This window comes from Lynx canadensis, chromosome C1 (genome assembly GCF_007474595.2).
Source record: "Lynx canadensis isolate LIC74 chromosome C1, mLynCan4.pri.v2, whole genome shotgun sequence".
NCBI lineage: Eukaryota > Metazoa > Chordata > Mammalia > Carnivora > Felidae > Lynx > Lynx canadensis.
Window position 1 is genome coordinate 125,735,652 of NC_044310.1, and position 25,003 is coordinate 125,760,654.

Here is a 25,003-nt window from a genome sequence, read left to right on the forward strand (position 1 = left end):
GGTAAGTGTTAGCTAAAAAAAAAATAATAATTACTAAGAAGCAGTTCTTCTGCTGACAATTAAAAAATATTCTAACTTAGGACTGGATAACATAAACTGCGTCTCAGGAAATTACTAGAATTTGCATGACTAGAAGTATTCAAACCAAAGAAGTATTCAAGGACTCTTAGAATTTACCTGAACAGAGTTAAGAATCTCAGTGATGATGATTTAGACATGCTGGTATCTGGAAAGAAGCAATTTTCCCACTGCCCTATGACAATCACAGCATTGGACAACTGGAGGACAAATGCCATTAGCATGGTGACTTTGCCATTTAAAGGTAATGAGATTGGGGAGCCTGGGTGGCTCAGTCAGTTGACCATCCAACTTCATTAAACTCAGGTTGTGATCTCACGGTTCGTGGGTTCGACCCCCCATTGGGCTCTGCACTGCTAGTGCAGAGCCTGCTTGTGATTCTCTCTCTCTCTGCCCCTCCAGGACTTGCACCCTTTCTCAAAATAAATAAGTAAACTTTAAAAAAGTAAAAAAAATAAAGGTAATGAGATTTATTTACAACTAAGAAATTATTCTTATTTTCACCAGAGATAAATTGCACCTCTCCTTGCTCAGAACAAAATATAGCCACCTCTTGTCATTTAAAAATCATTCCCTAAGATTGCTGTCTTTATGGGTCATGTAAAGTCTAAGCTTCTGCTTTCAAGAGACTGGTACATCAATAGCTCCACGATAAACATCTGTTCAGTTCTGATACCATATCTCCTCATTTGCACTAATTAACAACCTGGCAGCAGATCCAAACTGTCACACAATGACTACATATGTACATACTCTTTAAAAAAAAAAAAAATAGCAAGAAGTCTCCGTTTTGAAAACGTACTTCACCACTGATAAACCAAGTTCACTTGTCATCTAAAAATGCTACAGTGTTTCTAATTGCAGTTAACAGGAATGCCAGGAAACTCCCTGGATAAATAAAGTCATCCTGGAAAAGGTACCTACGTAGGAAAGACAAAACCCAAGATTTTCTGTAAAGATAGAAATGGTGGTGAATGGTCTTTTTAAATCTCCCCAAGTACCCCGCTAAAAACATTAGAGAAACTAGGATAGAAAAAACAAAACCTCGGGGTACCTAGGTGGCTCAGTCAGTTAACCCACCAACTCTTGATCTCAGCTTACATCTTGATCTCAGGGTCATGAGGAAGGGGGAAGAAGCCTTTCTCTCAGGCTCCATGCTGGGGGTGAAGCCTACTTTAAAACAAAGCAAAACAAAAACCTCAAAAATCTATAACATTTAAGTGAAAGGCTTGCCACAAAACATAAAATATGAACACTGACCTATATACTATCGGCAATGATCAAAAAGCAGCAGAGGAAGGAAAGAACCCCAAAATCAATAGATAATTACTGGAATGAATAGGTCAGTCTAAGAAAGGTAGCCAAAGATGAATGAAAATTTTACAAGCTCCAATTTGTAGTGAAGTCCACAGGAACACCAGCAAAGTCCGATGGTGCAGATGCTGTCTGCACGCTCTGAATTAACAAGTCAAAGCTCCCTTTTGGAACAAATCCCCTCACTGAGAAGAAATTACTACAAGTAGAATCCAAATTGAATAGGCCAGAGACAACAAGAGCAAAGGAAAGCTGAATCATAATGGAAAATGAGGAAAAGGAGCAAAATCAACGAACATAAGGCAGAACCAACAGGGGAGGCCATATTTTTTCATTACTCTGTGAAAAAAGGAAAGAGAAGAGTTCTAGGGCCATGATGCTCAGAAAGTTCTCCAGACTTAACTCTTCTTGTAAAAGTACAAGACTCATTTCGCCTTAATAGGACTAACAGAAGAAGTTTCAAACTCAGATATTATACAAATAAATACAAAAGCAGGAAAATGTCTCGATATGTGATTAGCACACACCAAGAAAAAACATGCTTACAACACTGATGCAAACTCATAGTTTCTTAAAACAAGCAAAAAGAAATGAAAATGATACATGGATGGAAATGTACACATAAATCTGAATTTAAATTTCAGATACGCGTGATTAGAGAAATAAAGCACGTGTGGGGAAAAAAGATACAAGAACTCAGAAAGGCTTAAAACCCATTTCAGCAATAAACAGAACACTAGAAAAAACAGAGAAGCAAGAACAGTACTACTTTTAAAGAGCTAAAGATGGAAAGGAGAAAAATCTTTACACTCAAAAAGAAATGAAAGATTTGAGGGAAATGAACAGATATAGATGACAGATAAGGAAGATCCAACATACATATACCAGAAATTCCTAAGATGTAAAACCAAAGCAAGAGAACCAAATTCTAAAAATCATAAAGCAAGCAATAAAACTTTTCCGAAACAGAAAGACAAGCAACTACACCCTATACTTAGGAAAATTCAGAGAAATAGTCATCACCAAGACACAGTTTGGTAAAACTCTCAGACATTAAAAACAGAAGAAGAAAAGAAAAAAAGGTAATTATTTGGGCATCCAAGAAAAAGATCAAGTCACTTTTAAGAGAAAAAAGATCAGACTGTCAGCAAACATTGATAGCAATGCTTTACAGCACAAGGCAACGGTGTATTATACCTAAGATATTTAGGGGAGAAAATGTGAACCAAGCATTTTACATTACCAACATGTCCTTTCAATATAAATGCCACAGAAAAAAAAAATTATAAACATGCAAGAGCTCAAGAAATATTGTTCCCATGAATTCTCCCTGAGGAATCCAGGGGATAAAGAGATGAAATGAAGCATCAGTATAAGAAAGGCAGTGACTATTAAAAATATGTTAACCCATAGAACTAAAACTAAATGATGGTTATAAGGAAAACAGTAGAGTACATAAGATCTGTATGATCTGACAACATAGATGCTACACACTGTTTTAAAGGAGGGGAAAGCACTGGAAAGAGTACATGAAAAGAATAGGTTCACTGATAGCCTTATGGATACAGACTGTGAGTAAAAGGTTATTATTTCAAATTAAATGCTGTGGGAAACAGGGGTGTGTGAGAAAAGGTTACAGATTCATAGCAAGGAATTAACAGACAGCAGCCAAAACTGTTGGGGTGGGGAGAACAAAAGGAATCCCATAAAGCTTTAGATACATGGTAATCATTTATTTGACCTTTTGACCTTTGTCTTACTCATTCTTTTGCTTTGTTGTCTCCAGATTATTCTGTAAGGTGTTTTCAGCATATAATGATATAAAAAAGATGAGAACCAACACGAGCATATTCTCCACCCAGTTGTGACAAATGCTAACACTTTATACATTTGTTCCAGAAGTGGCTGGAGGTTTGTTCATTTGTTTTTTGGTTTGTTTTTTTTTTTACAGACATCACAGCTATGGTTGTAGCCTTCTGCATATCCTTCCTTGCTCCCTTGTCTTGCCCACCCCAAGACATTCACCATCCTGAGTTTAGCTTATCATTCCTATGATGGATGTTATTCTCTACTTATGTATCCACAAGCAGTATGTCGTGTTCGTTAAGATTACATAATTGATGGAGTCTTACAATTTTTTTATCCCTCAACATTGTCTTTCAGATCCCCCACCCCCACCCGCACCCTGAGTTAGAGATTCTAGTTCAGCAGTTCTCAATAGGGCAGTACTGTGGCCTAAGGGGCATGTTGGAAATCTGTAGGACTGTCACTGGACTGGGGTGATCACTGTATTTAGCAGGTGGGTGGGAGCCAGGGATCTTAGTATCCTAAAATATTCAAGAGTCCTCCACTATGAAGAATTTTCTCTAGTCCCACAGGCTTTCAGAAAACCCACAAGATACACATTTAGGTGAAAAAATATCTAAGTCTAGAACTCAACTCTATTTAGGAGAGTTTGTATAGGGAGAGTTTGTTCATCAGCGTATACTGATTCTGTCCAGGAAAGTAACTGGAGTCTAAGTCAAGAGCAGAGTGTATTTGGTTTTACTCAGGCCTTTACAGAGAGTGATGAACCAATTGACCAATGTCACCAATGGCAACTGCATTCCAGGTACTCAACACATAATACTAAAAACTTGTATCAATCTGTTCTCACAGCAGTCACATTCATGATGATACTACACATGTATAACCAGTACACCTATTTAGCCCTTATTTCAAATGTCATACAAAAAAAAAAAGGTCACAATATACATGAGTCTTTTCTTAGAGTCCAACTTTCTCATTATATGCACATGTAAGCAACTACATACTTGGTGGTATCTATTAACATCAAAACAAATATTTATAGATTCAAAAATACACGATTTTCTTCACAATTACCTTCCTTTGATGTCTCTACTGTATTGCATTTAGGATAGAATACCGACTTTTATAAAGGGTACGTATTGATAAGAATTAATTAGAAGTGGGGTGCCTGGGTGGCTCAATCAGTTAAGCGTCTCACTTCGGCTCAGGTCATGATCTCACGGTTCATGGGTTCGAGCCCTGCGTCAGGCTCTGTGCTGACAGCTCAGAGCCTGGAGCCTGCTTCAGATTCTGTGTCCCCCTCTCTGCCCCTCTCCCGCTCACACTCTGCCTCTCTCTCTCTCTCTCTCTCTCTCAAAAAAAATTTAAAAAATTTTTTAAAGAATTAATTATAAGATAGAAAAATGGGCATAAAATATTAGTTATAAAAAGGGTACATTGGGTCTGATAAAGCAGAAAATTTTATACGTAGACCAACTATATTAAGACACTATATGAAGACACTAAGACACTGCAGTTTGTTTATCAAATGCCCTGTTAATTAACATCTGTCTCCCTCCCAGTTTTTTGCTGTTTCAAACAAAAGTGCTATCAATAGTCCACACACCTCCTGAAACACATATAAAAGTTACATGTTTATAAATATCTTCCCCCAGTCAGAAGGTCATCTTTTGTTTTATGTGGTTTTTCTCATGCCCAGTGTTCTTAGTCTGCTTGCAGTTATACTGAATGATGTTTACTTTATGGATGTCTATTTACTGATGTGAAATCTACCACTGTATTAAATTTGCATAAACTTGCTATAGTTTGTTTATTTATTTATTTAGGCTATAGTTAAATTTGTTAATGTTTGTGCTTTCTGTGTCTTAAATTCTAAAAATCTTTATGTCCAGGTCATAGGGATATTCTCCCATTTTCATCTAAAAGTTTCAAATTCTTACCCGAAAAACAAATAACCCAGTGAAGAAATGGGCAGAAAACATGAATAGACACTTCTCTAAAGAAGACATCCGGATGGCCAACAGGCACATGAAAAGATGCTCAATGTCGCTCCTCATCAGGGAAATACAAATCAAAACCACACTCAGATATCACCTCACACCAGTCAGAGTGGCCAAAATGAACAAATCAGGAGACTATAGATGCTGGAGAGGATGTGGAGAAACGGGAACCCTCTTGCACTGTTGGGGGGAGTGCAAATTGATGCAGCCACTCTGGAAAACAGTGTGGAGGTTCCTCAAAAAATTAAAAATAGACTTACCGTATGACCCAGCAGTAGCACTGCTAGGAATTTACCCAAGGGATACAGGAGTACTGATGCATAGGGGCACTTGTACCCCAATGTTTATAGCAACACTCTCAACAATAGCCAAATTATGGAAAGAGCCTAAATGTCCATCAACTGATGAATGGATAAAAAAATTGTGGTTTATATACACAATGGAGTACTACGTGGCAATGAGAAAGAATGAAATATGGCCCTTTGTAGCAACATGGATGGAACTGGAGAGTGTTATACTAAGTGAAATAAGCCATACAAAGAAAGACAGATACCATATGGTTTCACTCTTATGTGGATCCTGAGAAACTTAACAGAAACCCATGGGGGAGGGGAAGGAAAAAAAAAAAGAGGTTAGAGTGGGAGAGAGTGAAAGTATAAGAGACTCTTAAAAACTGAGAACAAACTGAGGGTTGATGGGGGGGGTGGGTGATGGGTATTGAGGAGGGCACCTTTTGGGATGAGCACTGGGTGTTGTATGGAAACCAATTTGACAATAAACTTCATATATTGAAAAAAAAAAGTTTCAAATTCTTGCTTCTCAGGTTAAGTCTTTTAATCCACCTGGAATTTATATTTGGGTACCATGGGAGAGATCTTCAGGTTTTCTACACCATCAATTGTCCCAGTATCATCACTGTGCTCCCTGATGTGTGATGAGCAATGATGCCTCTCTCACATATCGAATTCCCATGTATGTGTGGTACTATTTCTGAACTCCCTATTCGACTTCATTGGTCTATTGGAACCAACTTCCTTGGTCCCTAAAAAATATCACAATCTGCCCTAGTTTTTAAAGTTTTGACAAGTTTTCTCCACTAAGGAGTTGTACATATATTAGATTCTGTTTGGTTTTTAACTCTAGGAAATAGTTCCTTATGTCTGTGTCTCCCTCTCTCCCTCTGCCCCTCCCCCCACCTCAAAAAATGAATAAACACTAAAAGAAAATTTTAACATTAAAAAAAGGACGGGAGCACTGGGGTGTCTCAGTCGGTTAAGCGTCCAACTTTGACTTAGGTCATGATCTCACAGTTCTTGGTTTGGAGCCTCCTGTCCGGCTCTGTGCTGACAGCTCAGAGCCTGGAGCCTGCTTCAGAGTCTGTCTCCCTCTCTCTCTGCCCCTCCCCCACTCGCTCTTGCATGCTCTCTCAAAAAATGAATAATCATTAAAAAAAATTTTTTTTAAGGAATAGTTTCTTATGACAGTTCAAAATTCTACTTCTGTGTTGCCATTATAGAAGAACACAATTGATTTTTGTATATTAAACTTCTATCCATCCACACTAGCCTTGCTAAAGTTTCTTATTTCTTCTAGTAGTGTCTGCAGGCTCCCTTGGCTTTTCTACATAGACTATAATTCCATGAGTAGTGGTTACTTTTCTTCCCTCTCCATTCTATATACTTTTACTTCTTTTCTATACTGGCTAGGGCATCGAGAATAATGTTGAGAATAACTGGTAATAGCAGGCATTCTTATCTTCATTCCAGATTTTAAGGGGCTGCTTCTAATATTTACCACTTAACAACTGTTGCTGTTTTAGGTTAGAAATTCTTTATCACATTCAAACAATTCCCCCTTCTTAGTTTGCTTCAAGTTTTTATCTTGCCTTGAATTCTATCAAATGCATTTTGTATATTTACTAATTGTATATTTTTCCTCTTCGCTTACAATCATGGTGAATAATGTAATACTTCAATTACACCATTCTTGCATTCCTAAAATAAACACCATTGCTATTGATGGTTATTTATTATTTCGTTACATAAACATGAAGAGATTCGGTTTGCTAATATCTTAAGATGTTTGCATCTGTATTCATGAGGGATACTGATCTATAAATTCTTCCCTATGGTCTTTGGTTTGGGTATCAAGTTAGTACTAATCTCAGAATGATATAGAAGCTTTCCTTCTTTTGCTGTAGGAACAGAGTACATGAGGTTAGGATTATCTGATGCTAGAATATTCATAAAAGCACCAATAAAAAAAAAAACATGTTAGCCTAGATCAGCTTCTCAACCTCGGCACTACTGACATTTGAGGCCAGATAATTCTTTGTCATGGGGGCCTGTCCTGTATATTATAGGATTTGTAGCAGCAACCCCAGCCTCTGCCAACCAGATGTCAGGAGTATCTCTACTCCAAGTTGTGATGATCAAAAATGTGTCCTGATATTGACAGAATGGAACGGGAATGGAAGGGGATGCAAAACCACTGGCCTACAGTAACTGTTTAAATTTAAATCAGGTGTACTTGGGCATTTTTTTCCTTGAGACATCTTGGCAGATTATTATTCTATGACACTCTGCATTTCACCTCAACTTTCAAAGTTATAGACATAAAACATATAACAATAGTCTCATTTTCTAAATTCTTCTTTTTTTCTCATTACTTTTTATTCATTGCTATTCTTCTGTGATCAATCTTACCAGAGTTCAGCATGTTTTATTATTCTTGATTAGCTTTTAGTTTTGTGGATTCTACTGTTATCATTTTCTTTCATTAGTTTGTACTTTTAAATGCATTATTTTCTTTTTTTTCCACTTACTGCGGATGATTGTTTTTCTGTTTCCTAGCCTCTGTTTTAGGCAGTTTTGTTCACCAATTTCAGTTTCTTACTTTAAGTTCAAAGTACTTTTTAATATTTAATAAAACTTTTCTCCTTGAAATGCTCAGAAATGTGTTCAATTTCCCAACATAAATCATAATCTATAGGGGTATTTTAGCTATATTTGATTTCAAATGATCATTGCATTGTAGGCAGAGAATACAATCTATAAAATACCCATCTTAGTAATTTGATGAACCTTTCTTTCTCACTATGGAAGTGGTCACCTTTTATACATGTTACATGACGTTAAAACATACTGTAGAATGCATGCTTCTATATTGACCTATTGGACCAGGGCTTTTTTTTTTTTTTAATTTTTTTTTCAACGTTTATTTATTTTTGGGACAGAGAGAGACAGAGCATGAACGGGGGAGGGGCAGAGAGAGAGGGAGACACAGAATCGGAAACAGGCTCCAGGCTCCGAGCCATCAGCCCAGAGCCCGACGAGGGGCTCGAACTCACGGACTGCGAGATCGTGACCTGAGCTGCAGTCGGACGCTTAACCGACTGAGCCACCCAGGCGCCCCGGACCAGGGCTTTTTAAACTAAACGTTAAAACTCACTAGTGGGGCATAAGATCAATCAAATAGGTTGTGACTAGCACTTTTTTAAATGAGGGAAAAGAGAAATGATCATAGCGCACATCATTTTTCTTTCCTAATTTTAATATATCTGACATCAGGTCACTCACACAATGAATTACATGATATAGCTCAATGGCCGCACTTTTTAAAAATTTCCTAGTAGCACAAAAAATCATGTTGCATATTATAATCAAAAGCTTACACATAGGGGCACCTGAGTGGCTCAGTTGGTTAAGCGTCGGACTCCTGATTTCGGCTCAGATCATGATCTCACAGTTTGTGAATTCAAGCCCTGCATCGGGCTCTGTACAGACAGTGAGGAACCTGCTTGGGATATTCTCTCTCTCCCTCTCTCTGCCCCTCCCCTGCATGCGCTCGCTCACGCGCTCTCTCTCTCTCTCTCTCTCTCTCTATTGCTGACTCAAAACAAATAAACTTTAAAATAAAGCAGGGGGATGCCTAGGTGGCTCAGTGTGTTAAATGTCGGACTCTTGGTTTCAGCTCAGATTTTGATCTGACAGTTCATGGGTTCGAGCCCCAAGTCGGGCTCTGAGCTGACAGTCAGGAGACTGCCTGGAATTCTCTCTTTCTCCTCCCTCTCTCTTTCCCTCCTGGGCCTGTGCTGTCTTTCTCTCAAACTAAATAAACTTAAAAAAAAAAAAAAGCCTTACATATGATGACATGTAGTATATATACACATAAGTTCATTTATACGAGGCCACATATGCTTATCTCACTAAGGACAGCAGTCAAAAATGTTTGAAAAATATTCAATTATGTAAGTCAAATCTTCGGGTGCCTGGGTGGGTTCAGTCATTAAGGATCTGACTTCAGCTCAGGTCATGATCTCACAGTTTGTGAATTCAAGTCCCGCATCAGGTGAGCTCCAGCTGTGCATCACGTGAACACTAGCCCCGTGTCAGGTAAAAGCACGAGCCCTGGGTGAGCCCCACTTCTCTCAGTTTCTCTCTGTCCTTTATGGGATTCTCTGTCTCACTGCCCCTTACTCGCACCTTCCCTTTCTCTCAAAATAAAAAATTAAATCTTTAATGTCTTGGCTAATTTTTTATCTTCCATTTACTGACTACTAGAAGATGTACAATAAAGGCTACCATTATGATTATGATTTGTTCGTTTCTACCTGTAACTCCACCAATTTTCAGTTAGGTGCCTTGGAGTGTTTCTGATGTACACAAACTCACAAATGTTTTCTCTCCACGATGGATTGACCCTTTTGTTTATATAGTTACACCCTTTAATGCCTAATAATGTTTTTGTCTTTAAGTCTATTTTCCCTGATTAATATAGCTACGCTAACTTGATTTTTTTTTACACCAACTTGATTTTATTGGTATTTGCCAGATAGATCTTTTTCTGTCCCTCTAGTTAAGCCATTCTGTGACCTTCTGTTTTTAATTTGTCTCCTATTAACAGTAGAGCCATAGATTTTTAAAATCCAATCTATGTCTTATTTTAACCTGATGGATTTAATCCGCATATACTTTTTTTTTTTTTATTTTTTTGAGAGAGAGAGAGAGAGAAAGAGAATGCAAATGGGGTAGGAGCAGAAAGAGGGAGAAAGAGAGAATCCCAAACAGGTTCCATGCTGTCAGTGCAAAGCCTGACATGGGGTTCAATCCCACGGATCATGAGATCATGACCTGAGCTAAAATCAAGAGTCAGATGCTCAACCGAATGAGCCATACAGGGGCCCCTCCATTTATACTTTTTTAATTACTGAAATGTTTGGGTTGATTTCTACATTTTGTTTTCCTTTTTTTGTGCCATTTTTTTCACTTCAGCTGTCTACAGAAGAAAGCCTGTTTCCTCATTTATTTTTCCCTCCAATGGTTTGAGAAGTACTCCATCCCTCCCATCAATTCCCAAACAGTCTCCGACACTCATAAAAACACTAGTCTCTATTTCCTCTCTTCTTTGCTATCAGAATTCTTACTTGTTTCCATTGGAACTTTTCCTATCTTCCATGTCTCTTGAATAGAAAATATGAAAGGGAAGTATCACTTTGTGCTATATTCTGGGTAAGTTCCTCAGACTATATTTTGGTTCACTAACTATGTCTCAATGGTTTCTGATTCACTTACTATATATTTCATTACAAATTGCTCTGTTTAACATTTCCAGAGAAATGTGGCAGCATAGTTCCTCACGTTTACTTTTGCTTCCTCTAAAATACCCGCTAAACTAAGAGTAGAGGGATTTTTTTTTTAAGAAAACTCATTAGAAAAAGAAGATAGAGGAGGCAACAAGAACTATTTTTAGAAGGTAGAAAACATATGGGCAAGTAGTAATTTATTTAACAGACTCCAGAAAGCAAATTCCTAAGACAGCCCTGCGAAAGCAAAAAGGCAACCCAATTTACACCTCAGGACACCAGGAAACAGAAAACTGGTAGCAAGATGTAACAAAGACAAGACTGAAAATAGTGTGTTTGGTACAAGGCCTGGTGGACAAGCAGTTCTCTGGATTCCCTCCCCAGTTCTGCACCAAAAGGCAATACCCTGCCCCCACCCCAAACTCTGCCATCAGATGACTGGAGGTTTATCTTCTGGATGAGGTACAACAGCCTCCGGTGTCAGGGACACCAGGCTCAGCTCAAGGTGGGAAAACCAAACTGAAAATAGCAAAGTTAAGAATTCCAAGTAGAATACTGAGAGATCAAAATCTTCCTCCTCAACTCAGCTTCCAGAATTCAGGCAGTCAGGTGCTCAAACTCCAGCCAGATCAGAAGGCCCTCCTCTGGGGAACATGTGCAACCCAAGAGGACAGATCTAGAAATGTTAAACCAGAAACTCCAATGAAACAGTCTGTGTCTCTACAGTAAAAGCCAGCATAAGCTTGGAGCTCTGGTCAGTTTAACACTCACTGTCACTATGAGCAAAGTATCAAAGATCACCTCTCACAGGATCCCTCCCCTAACATGAATGATGAACCCAAGGCAGAAGTGGGGCGGGGGGGGGACAGGAATCTTGGGAGAAGACAAGAAACAAAAAAGATGGTTTTTTTTAACTATCACTAATAGTTTCTCAAAAAGATAAGATCTATTAGAAAGATCAATAAAATAAGAGTTGGATGACTTAAAAGGAACACTCAGACAATTTAAAGCAAAACTTGACAGTAGCAATGACAAGTTCAATAGAAAGGTAGGAACATAAAGTTGAGTCAATTTCCCAGAAGTAGAGCAAATAGAAAACAAAAGTAGGGGGTACCTGGTTGAAAAAGACCCCACCACAATGAGTCTCATGCAAAGGATTAGGATTTTTGCTAGTTTAGGACTTTAATACCAACACCAAGAAAAAGAATAGAATGGAGCAAAATCTTCAAAACTCTTAAGGAACACTGTTTCCTAATGAGAAGTTTCTATTTAGCCATCAATCAAGTGTCAAGATATATTAACAACATTTCAGGCTTGAAAGCTTCGCCCCCTGCATGCCACTTTCCCAGGGAGCTAGGAGAAGTTGCGTTTCCTCCAAATGGGTTTATACCAACCAGAGAAGAGAAAAACATGGCATCCAGGAGACAGGAAATTCAACAGAGGAGAGAAATAAAGGGAATACCCCAAGAGGTGGTGAATCGCAGGTGATCCCAGGGCACAGCTATGCACCAAATCAAAAGGGCAACCAGAACGAATCCGAGAGTGTCAATCGGCTCTGAGGGATTTCTTCAAGAAGAGGCTGATAGAATTATCTATGCATGTGAAAATACCACAAGGAAGTTGAGGTTGGAAGAGAAATGCTGAGTTCAACTTCAATAAGAAACAGATTCAGAGAAAAGCAAACACAGGAATAAACAAAACAGATATTAAAATCAGAGAGAATAAAAAATAGGGCAGGCAAGAAGTAATCGTTCTTCACCATATGTCTCTGTGAGCAGGATTTATATAGTCATAATAATGCCAAGTATGGCTATTATGCAAGGATAAAAACTCAGAAGTCAGCATGTTTGTATGGGGCCAGGAAGAGGGTATAAGAGTAAATTATCTTTCATGGTGAGAAGTCAACAAATAATGGCTAAAGACACACACACAATCACGAAGCCTGTTATTTATACATATACAGTTGACCCTGGGACAACTCAGTGGTTGGGGCACTGACCCACCGTATAGTCAAAAATCCAGATATAACTTTTGATTCCCCCCAAATTTAACTACTAACAGCCTACTGTGGACCAGAAGCTTTACCACTAACAAAAACACGTATTTTGTATGTTATATGTATTTTATATTGTCATCTTCTAATAAAATAAGCTAGAGAAAAAATGTTATTTAAAAACTCATAAAGAAGAGAAAATACACTTACAGTACTGTATTTATGTTTAAAAATCTGCATAAAAGTGGACCCATGCAGTTCAAACCCATGCTGTTCAAGGATCAACTGTATACGTAAATAAAAGAATCCATTAGAAGAAGTAAAATGGTTGGCGAGAGGAAGACAGGGGAGAGAGAATTTGTCAGTAATTCTCTTATCTCGAATTTAAGTTCTAATCATGCTGCTTGAATGTTTCTCAGTCCTATGGACCTTTTCTCCAGGAGCTAATCAATGTTAGATTGTGAGTTCATCTTCGGTAGAGCTTCATCCATGAGACACTGCTGGGCCTTAGTTGAGGCTCTCCATATGCTTCTTTCAGACACTCCAGAGCATTTCCAACCTCAGACCACATCCATGTTGTATCTCAGCTTGAGAGTTCTTAGGCTAAGTGGGTAGTATAAACTCTTATAGTGGATGCCATGGTGTATCTCTCGGATCCTCCCTCAAGATCTGGGCACTCAGTTCTCCTGGTTGCCAGAGGTGAGGGCTGCTGATGGCCCATAGCTGCATCCTTCTCCTGAACTGCCCTATACTCTCTACAGAAAGAAACTGCCTCTCCCGGTGTTACACTTCTCCCAAGGTTATACCTCTCCCTGGGGCAGCCCCTCCACACTCGTCTGGCCTTCTTGCTCAGTTGGACAACTGCAGGGCCATCCCAGCTCCTAAGTCCCTCTGGGGAAAAACTACAAGGCAACAGCACTGAAGTTCAAATTCTCACTCTGCCCAATCCTGCTGCCCTTGCTCCCTTTCATGTATTATTCCTGACAACCTCCTCCAGCCCCGCACCCCTCCAGCACTGGCAATTTAATGCACTTCCTGCAGTAAATCTCAGAGTCTATTTCCTAGTATATTGATCTATGAAAACTCCAAACACAAATATAGATGAAGTCAGTCTCATGGTTATAAATTCTAGTGGAAGGCTCCCCTACCCTCACTCCACACAGAGCTATGCTGCGACAGACAACCTTCCTCATTGTCTTGGTGGTGGATAGGTTTATTGTGGTCCACCCTTTTACTGAAGGTCAAGTCCTCTAGTGTACTTACTTTATTCTGAGAACTTAGTTTCTTCCACCTGTCTGGTGCTGGCCAAGGCCATTGTTATGGACTGAATTGTGGCTCCCCCCAACCCCCCACCAATTTCATATGTTGAAGACCTAACCCCCAATACCTCAGAATGTGACTGTGTTTAGATATGGGGTCATTAAAGAGTGAATGAAGTTAAAATGAGGTCACCAGGGTGAGCCCTAATCCAACAGTGTCCTTTTATGAACAGGAAATTAGGACATAGATACACACAAAGGGAAGATCAGGTGAAGACACAGTGGGGAGACCACCCTCTACAAGCCAAGGGGAGAAGCCCTAGGAGAAACCAACAGTGCCGACACCCTGATCGTGGACTCCAGCCTCCAGCACTGAAAGAAAATAAATGCCTGTTGTATAAGCCTCTTTGTGTGTAATGCTTTGTTAAAGCATCCCCAAAAAACTTCTGCCACTACGTTCCAGCCCTGTATGGACATCACAACCCAAGCCCCTCCTACTGAGCCCTGCAATCTTCACGAATTCTCACCCCAGGGAATATCCCATATTCTTTATCAATAGCTCTGATTTTCAACTCATCCTTTTTGGGCAGCAGAGGGCTCCTGGGGGCTGGAGACTGTCCTGCCTCTAACAGATCAGTGATGTCTTTTCTTGAGTATTCTATGTGTCTAACAGAGGAGGATGAGCAGGTTCCAGTTTATCTATCCTACCCCACTGCCCTATCATTTGCCCTGACAACTATAAGACTCATCTTCCCAGGAGACCTGAGCTCTTCCAGGGGCCTGAAGGACTGTCCCACTTCCCAACGTCCTCTGTGTCACCTGGCACAGCAGACTGTGCTTTGCCAACAGGTACTCAGTAAGGACTGGATGAACACATTCACTAGCTGGGAAGAAGGATGGGCAGTTGGGTATGGAAGATGGTGTCAAGTGAGGAACAGCTTCCTTTCCTGGGGACAGAGGTTCTCTGCCTCCCTCTGGCTTCATCAATCATTTCTAAATCTCACTATGCCTACACTTTGACCCCTGGGAACAGAGAACCAGAAAATAACCTCTTGTCCAGGAGCAGCTACACCGAAATTCACCTTCAAGAGACAACTCCCAGAGGATGAAATCACAGCCCTGGAATACAAGCAGACCCGAAAAACCCCTTCCTCTCCAACTGGCCAACCAAGATGACTCAAAAGTGACTGAGAGGCAGTAGGGAAAGCCCTCACAAATTTCCCACAGGGAAAATTTGTGCCCAGGGCTCAAGCAAGGAGAGGCAAGGGCCTGCTGGGCCTATTGAGAGGAGTCCAGCTGGGGCTCACCACCCAGCTCCCGAGCCACTGCCACGGCTGTGTGATGAGGACACCCCTGTGCTGATGACTCTGGACACGTTTTTAATTAAATGCTGTATGCAGCACACAGAGAGAAAGGGGGGCAGAACATGCAGGTAGAAACAGCAGCTACGAGTACGTCATCTGGGGAAGATGTACTCTCCGAACAGCAGCAAAGGAGGCCCTTTCCATAGAACCCTGGACCCTTCTATCCAAGAAGAAGCGGAGGGTGGGGGGAGGAAGAGGGGGAGACAAGGGGCTCTGGCATCCCAACTATTTACGAAGTTGCAGTTTCCCCCTATTTTCATTCACTTGAAAAAGTCACTATTCCTTTTTCTGGGATCTTTACCTGCAAACATACATCCTGAACCTGCTGCAGCCATGGAGGCCTCAGCAGGGGGAGATCAAAAATTAGTGCAGGTCACCAGATATCTGAGTATGAACTGTATCAGGGGCTAAGAATACAGGCTGGAGAAGACAGGGCCCCTACCTTTGAGGAGTGTGCAAAGAGCAGTAATTCAATGTTTCAAGTATTATGTCAAGGTTCTGACTGACAGGTGTCCAATGGGCTACAGGAACCAAAGATAATTTATTTATTTATTTATTTTTTTTTTTTTTTTAAATTTTTTTTTTTCAACGTTTATTTATTTTTGGGACAGAGAGAGACAGAGCATGAACGGGGGAGGGGCAGAGAGAGAGGGAGACACAGAATCAGAAGCAGGCTCCAGGCTCTGAGCCATCAGCCCAGAGCCTGACGCGGGGCTCGAACTCCCGGACCGCGAGATCGTGACCTGGCTGAAGTCGGACGCTTAACCGACTGCGCCACCCAGGCGCCCCTGAACCAAAGATAATTTAAATCAGCATGGAGGGCAAGGGAAGGCTTCCTGGAAGAGGTGATCTTTGATCACAATTTAAAATTTAACTAGGAAACAAAGGGTGGGGTCAAGAACAAAGAGCATCTGAGGGTGCATGGTGTTGGGGCCAAGGGCAGGACACAAGGTTTGGGGTACTACAAGAACATTTGTGGGCTGGAGTGGCAGGAAGATGGGAGACGAGAAGAGGAGTCCAGCCAGGAGGGAGGGTCAAGACCACCGGGGGCCTCATGGAAAGCAAGGCAAAGGGATCTGACTAAAATGCCACTCCATATTCCATGTGCCCTCAGTGAGCTAGTGCCCTCAGAGAATCCTTGACGATATGGCCCTGAGGGTATGAGGGAGGAACCTGGGGGCAGGGAGCTTTGTCAGGATGAGGGTCCCCACCACATTTCCGCACTTCGGCCTGTTCTCCCCTCCTGGCTTCCACCTCTCAGAAGCACCCGTAGTTATCATTCACCCGGCACACTGACAGGAGCAAGTTATCCCACTGAACACCCCCAGGATGTGGCTCACAAGCTTCCTGCCCACATCCCCCTCACCACGTCACCCGCCTCAGAAGTGGCAGCCAGACGGTGGTTGGGAAGTTGTTCCTGAAGGTTCTCCACATCAAATCCACTTCAACTAAACTGTGAAAACAGCAGCCTGTGAAGAGGCCCGTGCTAACTCTAAGACCAGCAGGGATAAGACACCCTATCTAACATAAGTAGCAACCACAAGCCGGGTGTCTCTAGGCTTATAAGCTCACACAAATATCTTGAAGAAGATATGAGGCACTGGCAACAAAGCTAGTCCACAAGCAGCAGGATCTGGGGAAGAAAGAATTTAGGATGGGACAGAGATTTGCACTCTGTGTCTTTGGTCTCAGGAACTTTTATCATGTGCACATACTGTTTTTATCAATAAAAAGATCAACAAGCTACACAAAAGATCATTCTTCAAGCAGAATGTGAAGTGCGTGTTTACAGGACATGGCACAAAAGACTTGGGCCTCACATATGACATTATCTAACGGAGGTGGGGCACAATGAGAAAAACTGCAATGAGGAAAATACACAGTGTGATGGATCACATGCCTGTGGGGGATGGGTCCAGTCTGTGTGCCTGGTGAGGCTTCTTTGAGGGGTCAACCACGTAGAGATCGGTGGGAAGATGAGCTTGCCTCAAAGACATGCTCTCCAGTCCTAAGGAAAGGTTGGGCTGTCTGAGAAAGGGGGGCAAAGGCCAGGTCAGGCCTGACCTTGCAGGCCACTGTCACTATTCAGATGTTACTCTCAGAAACCACTGGAGGGTGTCATGCCTTCCCCATCTCACAATATGTCAAATGAGAGATTGAGATTAACTAAGAAAATTCTCAGACCTGCTTTGCTGGGTTTATAGAAGACGTGTGTAATCCACTCGAGGCCTCACAATTTACAAATAAAGAGAAGTAAGTCCATTTATCCAATCACTTTTAAGGGACAAGAGTTCACACTAAAATCAGATACATTCTTTTCTAAATCCCCACATATAAAAAGAAAACCATCCCTTTCAAAAATTTTTTTCTAATTCTTAAATCTATTGATTCACTAAATTTTTGAGTGAGCTTTTTCTGGGATCTTAGTTTGGAGTACTTTTTTTATTTAATGGAGCTAGGTATCTTAGGAAAGTTTTTCCCCTGAGAATGTTTCAAATATATCTTCATTCCCCACAGAACGTGTATTGAGTGACTCAAAATTAACTTGCACTCATTCAAACCTCAAAAAAGAGTCAGAATGCATCTTCCTAAATCATTCCGACAAAGACATCAATGATGTCAAAACCCTGAGTTTTGAAACACAACTTCTGTTCTCTTTCTAGCCTTACTATTAAAATAGACTTTTTTCAGTTTGTCCCTAACACGATTGGCATTTTCCGTGCTGCCTACCGATTATAAACAGAACCAATTTTAAAACCAAACTAGGGCTCTTTCTGCAATATTCAAGATGTATTACCATCTGGTCTTATATCGGCATTTTTAACGGGTCCAAAATCTCTTTATTACGAAGTATTATCACAAATGATCCATATCCCTTTCAAAGCACACATTCTTTTCAAGACACTTTCAAGTCACAAACTTTGAAAGCTCACTTAATTTTTCAAGCTATATCAGACATGAGAATGTCAACCATAGTTATGTACACAACTGATTTATCACAGATATAACTTGGTAATACTGACCAAAGCTAGTCTTTTAGGAATTACTAACCTGAGAAAACACAGCATACCAGCATACCTGAGTACCTGGAAGCTTAACAGGAGGTGAAGGGTCTTTATTTGCAATGTACATCCTATGTAAAAGATATGAACCTTTCCAACAGGCTGAGAAAAGAAGCATCCCTAAAACTTACACAATCCATCATCACTTCCAAACACAAAAAAGACAAGAGCATTTCTTTAGAAGATGCTTAGCAAAAATCAGCATCCAGGATAAAATAGAAAATGGCAGGTAAGGAGATCAAGATGGGAATTCCAAGTGACTATGGTAGATGCCACTCCAAGACACTGCCCTTAGCAAGAGAATGGACATGAGGAGGAACGGACTGTCCCAAAAACGTGTCAACAGTTTGTAAAATAAATGAGATCTAAACCTGGTATTTAAATAAACCTTTAGATCACATTTGTCTTTTTCTAATAAATATTTTCCTTCCACCTGATTTTAAAAACAAAAAGAAAATGGGGCGCCTGGGTGGCCCACTCAGTTGGGCGTCCGACTTCGGCTCAGGTCATGATCTCATGTTTCGTGGGTTCGGGCCCTGCGTCAGGCTCTGTGCTGACAGCTCGGAGCCTGGGGCCTGCTTCGGATTCTGTGTCTCCCTCTCTCTCTGCCTCCCCAGCTCATGTTTTGTCTCTGTCTCTCAAAAATAAATTTAAAAAAATTTTTTTAATTAAAAAAAAGAAAGAAAGAAAAGTGTTTTGTTTTTTTTTAAATCTCTCTCAGGTCATTCATTCAACAATCTTGCGTACTGATTCCATACAAGGATGGATGTTCCCCCTTCTCCCAGAGTGGCAAGACATAATGATTACTAGCCTTCTTCTCATTGCCATGATTGTCAGCCCCTGTCAACACACACACACACACACACACACACACACACACACACACACACACACACAAATGCAAAGACTTCTCTGCCATCTCAAAGCATCACAGGTAGTCAGTTATTCAACAGCAATTCTCTTTAAAAAGCCTAACTGTTCAATAGGGGCACCTGGGTGGCTCAGTTGGTTAAACATCTGACTTCAACTCAGGTCATGATCTCACAGTGAGTGAGTTCGAGCCCCATATCGGGCTCTGTGCCTACAGTTCAGAGCCTGGAGCCTGCTTGGGATTATGTGTCTCCCTCTCTCTCTGCTCCTCCCCAGCTTACACTCTGTCTCACTCTCAAAAATAAATAAACATTAAAAAAATAATAAATAAATAAATAAATAAATAAATAAAAATAAAGACTAACTGGTCCAACCTAACCATTTCGTTGGATAACGCAGAAGTTCACCAAGCTAACCTACCCCATTTCATCCCACATCTCTGTCAACAGCCTCCCTGGAAAATAAGAGTGGGGAGGGGATCAGCGTTCTTGTGACAATTTTTTTTTTTTTAATATAATGGGGCACCTGGAGGGCTCAGTCAGTTGGGTGTCCGACTTCAACTCAGGTCAGGATCTCACGGTTTGAGAGTTCAAGCCCTGCAACAGGCTCCCAGCTAACAGTGCAGAGCCCGCTTGGGCTTCTCTGTCTCTCCTTCTCAGCCCTTCACCTGCTTGTGTGCTCTCAAAATAAATAAATAATCCTGCTTCGGATTCTGTGTCTCCCTCTTTCTGCCCCTCTCCTGCTCACGTGAATGCACTCTCTCTTGTGTGCTCTCAAAAAAAAAAAAAAAAACATAAAAAAAAATTTTTTAAGTCTACCAACATGTAAATGTTGCTTTAAAAAGTGTTTTAAATATTTAATATTACAAATACATTTAGGAACCTAAAGGATAAAAGGAACAACCCTAAACAATACAACCAGAGAGGAGCACAAAGCTTTAAAATATGAACTATAGGGGCTCCTGGGTGGCTCAGTTGGTTGGGTGTCCAACTTCGGCTCAGGTCATGATCTCGCGGTTTGTGGGTTCGAGCCCTGCGTCCGGATCTGTGCTGACAGCTCAGAGCCTGGAGCCTGCTTCAGATTTTGTGTCTCCTCCTCTCTCTGCCCCTCCCATGCTCATGCTTTGTCTGTATCTTTCTCTTAATAATAAATAAATGTTAAGAAAGATAAATAAATAAAAATAAAATATGAAATATAAATGCACGCGTGCGTGCACACGCACACACACACACAATAAAGCTACTCTTCATAATTAAAGTGGGGAAAAATAGAACTCCTACATTTTTTCATTTAACTTGAAACCAACTTGGGAATAAACTGAATGTATTACAGAAATTAACACAGATCATGATATGATAGGCCAATGCCAACATTTTATAGGCAAGAATTTAGAGGATTTAAATGAAATACTTGCTAAAGAGTTAAAATCGTTTTTAGAAGAAAAAGAAAACCCTTTTCAAAAGCAACATTCTAATTCCATATGCATTATGCAACAGTCTCTTCCTATTCAAGGAAATGGAACAAAATTTTCAAGATAACCCAACTGATCAGGCATGACATATGAAACCAGAATTTCCTCATAGTTTTTCCTGGTTATGAGATTAAGGATATCAAATGTAGTATTCTCCCAAAGGAAAGGCTTGTTCAGTATTTCTTCACAGTCACGTCCCCATTCAAACACCCATATGATAAAATCAAAACAGCTCTATTAGGCACATGGACAAGTTGAATAACTATTATTCTATTGGGAAATCACCACCCCTCCTACCATCTCTTTCTTTACATATGTAAATGATGGTGTGGATCCAGAACCCACCACCAGCCACCACAACCAAATTACCCTCCAGGGACCTCAAAGGGACTTGTTATTCTTGCTTTAGCATTTAAAAAAAAAAAAAAAAAAAAGGGAGGCAAGAGGAAGGAAGGAAGAGCTATTTTCAGGAATCAGAATTTCTCTTGATTAGATTTCTGGCTCACTGTAAATGTTTATACTCTGAAATGCATTACCCTCTGCTTCTAAATGTTTGGCTTTTTCTAGAGCCAAGATAAGGTACAGTGTTTCCAATATAAATTGCGTCAAGTAATATATGCCTAGTTTTGCAGGGAGCATTTGGTCAAATTCTAATATTGCCTCTTGGGAGCCAACACCAACTTCCAGCAGCCAATCTGTGCAGAATAGAATTTTAAACACACACAGAGCAGACACAGCCCTTCCAGCAGACACAGCCCTTTCTTCTCCCACTGAGGAATGTCACATGAGACATCTTGCATGACACTTATCACTAAGAATATAGATCTTCCTGTTAAGGTAATGAATTAATCACAAAATGCACAAAGTACATTCCTCTCACCCCAGCATTAAAAAACATGGTGGTTTCTACCAAGGTTGAGATGAAGCTTAATGTCATTGCTTAAGCTTATAAACCACTGCACGATTAATAAGAATTAATAGCACATGCACATTTCTTCAGGCTGCAAATGTTAGCTGAGAAAATGCACGTCAGAGGGCTTCCTAACACCCAAACAGGATTATCCACAGACAGAAAGTAGATTATCCATAAGCAGAAAGTGTTCAATTATCTTAGTTTTTCTTGATTGTAATAAATGTTTTTGCTTGCATTGCCAGTGAAAACTTGACAAAGGACCTCCCATTTCTCTTTCATTAAAATGTGCACATGATTTTCATCCAAACCTTACACAGAAGGGGCAGAGAGAGGATGTACTGTAATATTGTACTCATCTGGTTGCATTAGGCTCAAAATACAAATCTCAAGGATATAGATTTGTCACATGTCAGCCCAAGCTGAAGGCATCCACCAAGAGAGTATTTTCCCTATTCAAGCTGGCAGCCAGAATTCACTGCCACAAACCGGCATACTGATGAGAGCCAAGGCTCCCAGTGTCCCTCTCCATTTCTTCTTAACCACCTCTTCCCTCCGCAGAGAAGCCATTTTACTAATTTATAAGTACCCTGACTCTCTTACCATCTACAAAAATTTACTCGTCAATAATAGTCAACTAAAAGCAAAAGCACATCCCATAGGAGTCAGAGAATAAAACACACAACAGCAGCACGGATCGATCAGCAGGACTCAGGCTACTTACTAAAGGCAGCCACCGCCAGGGCCAGGGTGACAATAATGGAGAACCAGGAGACCCACAACGCCTTCTTTCGGTAGTTCTGGGCTTCGTGAGGTTTGAGTCGAGTGCTGCTTTCTAGTAAGCCTGACAAAAACAAGGAGAAAAGGAAGTTAGACATTTCCTTATTAAGAAACCCACAGCCAGAGCTACACTTTCTTATCCAAGGATTGCAAACTGACAGCCTGTGGGCCAAGATGTGTTTTGTTTGGCCCACGCTGTGTTTTAACAATTAGGAGAGTTCACATGGAAATCAGGCTCTCTGGCATCTCTTGAAAAATCATAGGCTCTAGCAATACGGGACATGGATTCTTGCAGTGTGACAGCACTTGTACACTTTAGAAGGAGCCCACAGACCCACTCACCATATCGGTCATCCCTGCCCTCATATTAACTCAGCTATGTAAGTGTTGCCCTAACAAGGCCCTTCAGTTAAGAAAACAGCACAATTAGTCCACATTCAACTGGGCATTCAGGCTCCTCAGCTGTAGGCATTGATTTGCATTGATCCACCAGCACCGCCCCAACTCGGTCAAAGAAACTTTTCCCAAAGAGTCACAGACCCCAAATACCTTCATTGCTCCCTTCAACAATTCACAGGAAGAGAAGGAGGATTTCTCTTTGATCACAACCAACAACAGTCATCAGGCCTACATTATAGGCCATGTTTTCTTCCCTTCTCTTTCTGCTCTATAGTATGTATTGCTTTGTACCAAAGCTATGTCAAACAACTTTCAGATTATTAAAGAAAGCTAAAACTGGAGGTCACTTTCTGGGCAGGCCATGGTAAGAAAGATTTGATTTTGTCTCCGATGCTTTCAATGTTGAGGGTCCTTGACATCAACAGAAATTCATGATGTCTTAAGAGGCAAGGCTCAAGCTTCATTTGCCTTGGGTTGAGGACTAAAACATCTTGAGCATGATCCTGATTTATACTTTTTCTTCTTCTTTGGAAATAGATCGTATATGGCATCTCTTAGTTGCATGAAGAACCAAATTCAGTGACGCATTCCGTATCAATAGGAGCTTAGAACAACATCTCTGGCTGAATAGCCCACAATACACCTTTCAGAGGTGAAGCTTCATCCTACCAGCTCCAAACAATGAAGAAAGAGGTGGTCAAAGCTTAGGCACCCATTTGTACAGTGTCTCATGGCATGCAACAGATCACACCTGGCACACCACGTAAAAGACATCATCCCATTTGACCAGTGGGGCGCCACACTCAGCTTCTGGCTCTTCAATACTGCACCCTCTTCAAAAATTACAACAAAGACCCTGTTAAAAGTTCTCAATTCCATTTACTACCCAGACTCAAGCACCTTGAACAAGTCCTTAAACAAAGCAAGAGGAAATGTCAAGGAGACCGCCCAATGAACCCAGCCTACAGCCCAGAGATTTTTAAATAATCAAAACCTGTAGATTTACATCAGAGCAAAAGGTAGAAGAGGTTGCAAAAGGTAGATATAAACACATCTCTATTACCTCCTGTAAAAATCTCCCCAAACCTTCTTTAATACATGTACTTGAATGAAAAAAGAAAAAACCTCTCTTCTCAAATTCTGCCTTAGGTACAAATGATTTCAAATTAAAATCCCTTGTCTATTTTTCTCCCTTTGTCTACTTTTCCCCTAGCTACCATACATCACCTTATTCTAATTTTCAACGACAATCACCCCAGTCTCCTGTTCTAGTCAACCTAGATCAAGCGAGTCCTACAGCCTCCCAATCATTTATTTTCCTTTTCCAGAAAGACATAAAAATTTTCCTTTCATTCTGGACATTTTGAGGAGAAGTGAAGCTGTAACACTCACGTACTGACTCAAATAAGCAGTTCATTTGCTACGTATTCTGACACCAACAATCTTAAGAGGCTTATCCACTGGGGGTAAAAACAAGGTTCCTTTTAGAGGATTTAATTTTCTAAGATAAAGGACAACGATCTGGGTTTTCCATTCTGCCGTATAACATTTATTTTTCCTTCCAAAGCCAGCTGTTTGCAACAATAGGACTGGTCCTGACCACACACACCTGCCACATGCTTCACCTCACAGCAAACCAGCACTCTGCTGAAGGAGTCAGCACTCTGCTCAAGGAGTCTCAGGGGTCGGTGCACGTGGGCTGCACTGCCCTAAGAGGGCACCTGAGTCCTCAAAGCAGCAGGACTGGAGATCCTTCCCCAGATCTGATCCTGTGTGTGTCCCCCACGAGAGATTTTCCATTTTAAAAATTAGGGGTGCCTGGGTGGCTCAGTTGGTTAAGCAACTGACTTCAGTTCAGGTCATGAGCCTGCAGCCCGTGGGTCTGAGCCCCATATGGGGCTCTGTGCTGAGAGCTCAGCGCCTGGAGCCTGCTTCAGATTTTGTGTCTGTCTGTCTCTCTCTCTCTGTTCCCCCCCCACACACACTCATACTCTGCCTCTCAAAAATAAAAAAATTAACATTAAAAAACATTTTAATAAAAAAATAAAAATTGGAATAATTGTAATGCGAAGACTGTCCAAGAAGGCAGGTACTTCCCCATTTCCAACCT

General features: G+C 40.8%; 1 protein-coding gene across 1 annotated transcript in view; it reads right to left on the reverse strand.

Annotated features, from left to right (window-relative positions):
• The window catches only part of TMEM163 (transmembrane protein 163), a 239,318-nt gene that overhangs the window by 211,041 nt on the left and 3,274 nt on the right, over positions 1-25,003 (reverse strand). Inside the window, exon 2 of the mRNA XM_030326471.1 lies at positions 22,439-22,558. Coding sequence (XP_030182331.1) covers positions 22,439-22,558 — 120 coding nt within the window. The remainder of the gene's footprint in view (positions 1-22,438; positions 22,559-25,003) is intronic.